We start from the raw sequence: 6,764 nt of genomic DNA, 5'->3' as shown, positions 1-6,764 counted from the left end.
TCAATCTGTTCTTTAAAGGGACTTGGACACGGTTTTAGATCAAAGTTTTATTTTTCATCTTTTATGCATAAAATGGTTTACTTGTGTATTTTGAATGATTGACCAAAATTTGAAAATTAGAAGTCAAGCTATCAGAATATTCAGGGGTAATAATTTATTGTTTTGTAAACACAGCTCGGATCTTACTTGTATATTTTTTTTTTTACAAATAATGTTAAGTATGGAAATGCCATTTCCTTGACAATTTGACTCGTGAGAAACAAAGTAAACTGATTAGATGCATTCCTAAATATTAGAGCTCGCAAAAAAACCCCAAACCATTTTTAACTTTAAGATTGAAAAATAAATTGTATTTCTGTTTAGCTCAAATGTGTTGAAGTCCCGTTAATGTGATAATGAATTGAACATAGGTATCTGTATTACTATTATATTTCAATTTGAAGTTAAGAAAATGTTTTTCTACATCATTTCTTTATAGTCTAAAATGTAGGAAAATTATGTATAATATTAAGCATGAAGTCCCAGTGGATCAAGTAATAAAACGGCAACCTGAAATCATTAACTAGATCTTGACCTTTATTAACAAAACATGGTGTATTGATTTAATAAATAAGACAAACAGAAATGAATTGCTAAACAAAATAGATTTTATTAATTACAAACAAAAAGTTTTGTAAAATGATTTTTTAAAATTAATCTGTTCTGTTTTTGTAATTGTACGCAGGATATAATTTTTCACTGATTTATCCTTAACAGGTCCGCACGAAAGTAATTTATATATATATATATATAAATTTTTTTTTTAGTTCCAAACATCGTATATATAGTATACAACATCGTCCCTCAACGACAGCGTTTCGGAAGCTTATAAATGGAGATAGAAGAAAAACTCATTCTTACCACCCTAGGAGTTTTGGCTACTGTCGAGAATCTTATGGTTGTACTGGCAGCCACTCGAAATAAAAGTCTCCGAGACAACACACATTACAATCTTGTAATCTCGTTATCAGTCTGTGATTTCATATTTGGGGTCATCCTCATAACGTATGGAACAGTGCTGATGCCGAACAATGACTCAAACGATGGAAACCTTCATTTATCGTGCACTATATTGAATATTGTCAGTGGTGCAACCTATCAAATGTCAATATTGCAGACAATATTCATCAGTTTAAATCGGTACCTAGTGATTACTGAAAATAGGTTAAATCATCTTTTATGGAACGGTAAAAGGAAGTACATTGTGTTCAGTGTCACGTGGGTTGTCTCTATTGTTTTGTACGTGCTTGTTTATTATTTCTTAATGCACGGATGTGATTTGAACTATCTATTACGAAAAACCATATACGCAGTTGTGTTTGGGTCATTCCAAACCCTAGTTCTAAGTATAGCTTTTTTCTTTTACCTTCTTACTTTATGGAAGATATATAAATTGCACAACATGACGATCATTGGTGTAAACTCGAACTCAAATAATCGAGTGAGAAAAAGAATGGTAAAATCAATGAAGGTTGTGACCTTGATACTCATCACCTTCATGATTTCTATCGTACCCTCTATCGTTATTGGGTTCAAGGGGGTCTCCTCGCGGTTAGATATGTTTTTGATTATCTGCTTTTCTGCCTCAAACTCAGCTGTCAACCCATTTATTTACTGTACACAGATCAAGAAACTTAACAAAGAAATGAAAGCAATGTTCAGAATACATTCATGAACAATTTGTTTCCAGACACAATGGGTGCATTTGTACCAACATATTTTAAGATTATTAAACAAATACAATGTTTGTCAATGTTATCAATGTAAAAAAGAATTATTTCAAAGTTGTGTCATGAGAAATGTACTAGTTAGTATATTCAAAAGCAACAAAGTTGAAGCCAAAGGAAGAAATAAATCTTGGAAGCTAATTGGTCAAATTATTTGGCTGTCAAAGTATCGAAATAATTTCAATACAAAACCAGTTCTCTTTGTTATATATATTCACCTTGCTATTACAGTAGAATAAAGTTTTTAAAATAGAAATATTCGAATAAAATAAAAAGATTTTGTGCGATTTGTTTTTATTTTTCTTTGAAATTTGGATTAGAACACTGTTCTTTACGTTATCGCCACATTTCATTCTAACAAATACATTAAGGCTCATACGTCATGAGCATGTTAACAAAAGAAAAGCCCCCTCATTATACATCAGTTGTAACAAAACGAACCTTCAAAAGATGTACATAGCTTTGGTTTGATTTGCACAATATTTTCAAAAGTTACCAAACGTAAATTTTGCAAAATCTTCATACTGATATGTCCGCATGGAATGATGATGCGAATCTTCATAAGGGGTGAAATGAAATCAAGCGTTACCGTTCCATTGACACATGATGTTTATGTTGTATTTTGTAGACCTTATTCATAATATTGTCCACCTATATTTGCCCTAACGATCCGTTAATTTATATAAACCTAATATTATACAAGTACATATGCTAACATAACCATAATTTTAAAGTGCATTAAAGTTGATAAGTAGATCTTTTTAAAGAATTAAACACGGTAGGAAGTAATCATTTTATTATATTTACTTCCGATCCTTGTTTGATGATTGAGTTAATTGTCAAGACTTATTGTTCAAATTGCAATGTGAACAAGAAATATCCCCATTAGCCGATATTAATAAGTCCGTGGGTTTATAACAAATTCATTTTGGTGAAAGCTGTGAAATTGCCATATGTTTAGCACACACGTGTACATATTCCTTTTACAGATGCTATCACTCGAAACCTGTGGAATTCACTTAGGACATTTATTCGTGATGTTCAGCAGTTTATGACTATAAACAATCAAAACATGTGTTTGAAATCAAGTGTCTATTTAAAGGCTATTGTCGAGAAGCTGCCATTATTTTTTGACTTTCCTAATTTTCAAAAATAAACAAACAGTTCAAAATCAAACAGATTAAAGAATTCATGTTTGAATACAGACAATAAATATTCAATGACGAAACTAATAAGTGTGTGCAGTTAAAACAACACGGGAATAATACTATATTTTAAGTACATGTGCTTGTCTTGTAGTAATTATGCACGTACAAATGAAGTTTTGTTTATGATAATTATTGAATCTAATAATGTCACATTTTGTTTCAAGTTTTGAATAGCTTAAACATATGTTACTCTACCAGTCAATGTTATTTATTATGTATATTAAGAAAAAAAAAAGAAATATAAGAAAACAACACCCCTCAAAACAACAACACAAGTGCAAATTAAATTTGATTATCAGATAAATTATGCTTTAATTATACATGTATAAACATATATCTTGTGTGCAAAATACTTCCTTCCCGATGACATGGTGTCTGAAATACCCCCTTAACTTTCTTCTTCGAAGACTAAGCATAACACAACACTGTCTGACCAGATAATAATACTTAGGCTTTTTGGAAAACTAATACAAAGTTCAAAGGTGACAACGTGGAAAGAATTTCAGCATTTTCCACTATAAATCATTTAGTTTGAAAAGTTTATGTTCGATGTTTAGTTTATGAAATAATGTTAGAGGTACAAAAGGCTATGTTGACAAAACATACATCAGACCTACCAAAACAAAAGATTTTACTTGGACATTGATATTCAAAGGGAAAATCAATTTCAAAAACTTTTCTTTAAAACAACTTTATCTCACATTAGTCGCGGTTGTTTGAAAAGTTTTAATGATAATATTGATGTAGCTATACTTTTGAATATGGTGTTACATTTTAAAGAATAACTTATTTTAGAGATAATGAAAGGTTTGTTGTTGACTGTTAACTTATCCAAAATCTTAAACAGAAGCCGAAATTACCCGTTTTACTTTCCTAAACTTGTGTGAATGTTATTTATTTACTAGATATTTAAAAAGGTAAATTTGAATATTAAAGTAGAACGAATAAGAAATCCGTTTCTAACCAACTAATGAAGTCAAACATCAACCTTTTGGGACAAGTGTTTTTATGACATATTATTGATGTCGGGGTTGTATTTGGATTAATCTTGTCAACAACAAATAGTGGTTTTTACATCGAAAATAAGGTCTAGATATAGTAAATAATTGCAGAGTGCCTTTTTGGTGATAGAATCATTATGACGTCAACATTGATTTGACAAATCTTTCCCCGTTCTTTCCAACCTTCAAGGAATTATAAAGAAATGAAAAATGTGTTTACCAAATTCGAACCTTTGGTTAATCCAATTAATCAAAGCTATTGTTATGAAGCATCATTGGAAAAATTAAATCTGGAATTTTATACACCTGTACGCACCTTTCATTTTCTAGATATTGTCCTTAAGGTGGAATAACACATCGTCACAAAATGGCTGACCTCTCATCGAAACGACATTATATTTTATTAAAAGGAGTTTATAGAAAGCAACATTTAACTTACTTCATAGCCCAGTGGAGAACGTGTCGGGCTTGTGATCCGTACATCCCGAGTTGGAATCCCCCAGGGGCTTTTGCTATTACTTATTGTATCGAATTTTTTAGATATTAATTTTTTATCCCTAAACTGCGAATGTTTCGCCTATTTTACATTTGTACAGTTTGTTTATTATCATATCTTTCATAATTAAATAATATACGGTTAATTGGATTGATTTTTTCCAGGTGTGTTATTCCGCCTTAAAAGAGATTATATGGTTGTGAATAGGATGAGATTTGTTATTCATCATTTCATCTAAACTATGAGACTGAATTCACAAGACGATTCTCTAATACTCGTGTGTAAAGATACATCATGTATATGATAAATGAAGCTGCTATCATTCCTATTATACCAAACATGAGGGTGTTGATCTTTTTAGATTCCGTTTCCATTGTTTTATAAACAGGGTTAGTTAAATTCGTTGTAGTGTCTGTCGTAACATTAGAAACATCTGTAATAAAACAACAACATGTGTTATTACGTTATATCAAGATAATTTTTTCCTGTTAATATACACCCGTCTGTAACTTTTAGATTGCTATTGTTTCATAATTTTATAATCACGATCTTTTTATTATTCTTAAACATAAGTTAACGGTAATCATTATAATCATACACGAATATAAGCAACACATGTAATCCCTCAAAATTGTCCTTTATATTGACTTAATTATTTCAGCAACAAAACAAATTTACCCCCCCCCCCCCCTAAAAAAAAAAGAAAAAGAGAAGAAAATGATAAAAAACAAATTAAAAAAGTAATCATGACGATTACATAATACAGACCTTTCTATCTTAAGGTTTAATATAAATTAAACCCACTTACTGATTAAACCAATGTAAACAAATTATTTAAAAATATATTTTTTGAACAAAACAATCTACACAAGCGGACACAGCAGACACATCTAAAAATAAATTATTATTGATTCAAGCAGGAACTTATTTTTAATTACCTCTATGACTGCTGGATATAACGGTCTTGTAGTTTGTGTGTATTGTAGATTGAACCATATATTCTGTAAAAAAAAAAACCCTCGTGATTAAATACAGGAAACTGCATCGTACGCCTTTAACTTAAATTATTTATCCATATTTTCTATGAAATAACAAAGTCCATATGAAATGGACTTCAACGATAACTTATGCTTATCATAAATAAATGAAAATGTATCTTACTTCTTGTAGGCTGTATACAGCCGTTAACATGATTGCAGTTTGCGACATCACAATTACACTTAGACTGACAGTCCTGTCCATACGTAGGATATTGACACATGATGTCACAATTTAATCCATGAAATCCCTTGTCACAGGCTAAGAAATTTTATGATATAAACAATGTGATAAATTTGTTATTATCTTAAAATAATCATTATAATGATAATTATTACCTAAAAATACATTTATCAAAATATACAAACTTAATATCAAATTTCTTTCAATAATTGCAGGTATTTAATAAAAGTATACATACGTATACACATATTATGTGAATGATCCCACTTATACCCATGACAACAATATCTTCCATTTATTCTGAAAAAATATGAATAATAATCATGTATAAATGTTTGCGTTAAAACGTTTCTAAAACATTCGTTTACAGAGAATCAATATCACTTACCCATTACAGATTCGCATAGAAACGTTTACCGACAAATGGAGGAGTATCAAAAGAGTAATAAACAAAGTCACCATATTTTGAACTTTATCTAAATTGCAATAAAAAAATATGCAATGATCTCACTAAATTAATAAATATAATTTGACTGGGTTTCCTCAATCAACGCGTTCGTTATCCTTGTTCCTTGTCCTGCAATGCGTACACGGTTTTAATGCAGACATAAACATTCAATTGCAAATAAATGCAGTGATGCTTTATCTGACAAGTACATGCAATGAACAAGTATTTCCTTTCCGTTAGAGCCATTCCTGTAACAGATAAACCGGAAGATACTTAATACATTTTAAAACATTGAACTTTAACGTACTAAATAAAGCACTCACATGTATAAAAAAGCTATAGTGAATCATTTGAGTAGTATAAAAGTAAAATAAAATGAGTCAAGGTATTATTTAAGTTTTTATTTTAGAACTTTTGCAAAACATTGATTGAAATCTGCTCCCATCTTACCGGGGCTCGATGGTTGTGGCCATTTTTTGTATTTATCTCATTAAGATGAGAACTCCTGAAGAAATTTATAGTTAAACATTTAAAGCTGAAATGTTCGGATTTTTCCATAATAGATAATAGCTTATAGCTTATAGCCAAATATATCATCTATGTAATTAAAAATTAAATAACTAT

The 6,764-nt window shown here is 30.0% G+C and overlaps 1 protein-coding gene across 2 annotated transcripts; it reads right to left on the bottom strand.

Moving 5' to 3' along the window:
• Window positions 1-813: 813 nt before the first annotated feature.
• LOC136272460 (uncharacterized) lies at window positions 814-6,745 on the bottom strand. Of its 2 annotated transcripts, XM_066074063.1 has the most exons (6): window positions 6,081-6,745; window positions 5,931-5,992; window positions 5,633-5,770; window positions 5,410-5,472; window positions 4,806-4,904; window positions 814-2,821 (listed from the first exon to the last, which is right to left on the bottom strand). In XM_066074063.1, exons 1-6 carry the CDS (start codon window positions 6,152-6,154, stop codon window positions 2,808-2,810), a joined length of 450 nt encoding a protein of 149 aa, XP_065930135.1. In that variant the 5' UTR covers window positions 6,155-6,745; the 3' UTR covers window positions 814-2,807. The 2 variants fall into 2 exon arrangements, with proteins under 2 accessions (XP_065930135.1, XP_065930134.1); XM_066074062.1 differs by lacking the exon at window positions 814-2,821 and having other exon boundaries at window positions 3,262-4,904; window positions 6,081-6,743.
• Between the last annotated feature and the right edge of the window lie 19 nt (window positions 6,746-6,764).

The sequence above is a fragment of the Magallana gigas genome, chromosome 10, assembly GCF_963853765.1.
Source record: "Magallana gigas chromosome 10, xbMagGiga1.1, whole genome shotgun sequence".
Classification (NCBI taxonomy): domain Eukaryota; kingdom Metazoa; phylum Mollusca; class Bivalvia; order Ostreida; family Ostreidae; genus Magallana; species Magallana gigas.
The sequence above is the reverse complement of the archived record's forward strand: the minus strand, read 5'-3'. Positions and strand labels throughout refer to the sequence as shown.

Coding starts and splice junctions, on each gene's coding strand:
- LOC136272460 (XM_066074062.1), bottom strand. CDS start 6,154: ATGGTGACTTTGTTTATTACTCTTTTGATACTCCTCCATTTGTCGGTA. Junction 5,771..5,930: donor TTCACATAATATGTGTATAC/GTATGTATACTT, acceptor AAAATTTCTTAG/CCTGTGACAAGGGATTTCAT. Junction 4,905..5,409: donor TATATCCAGCAGTCATAGAG/GTAATTAAAAAT, acceptor GTTTTATTACAG/ATGTTTCTAATGTTACGACA.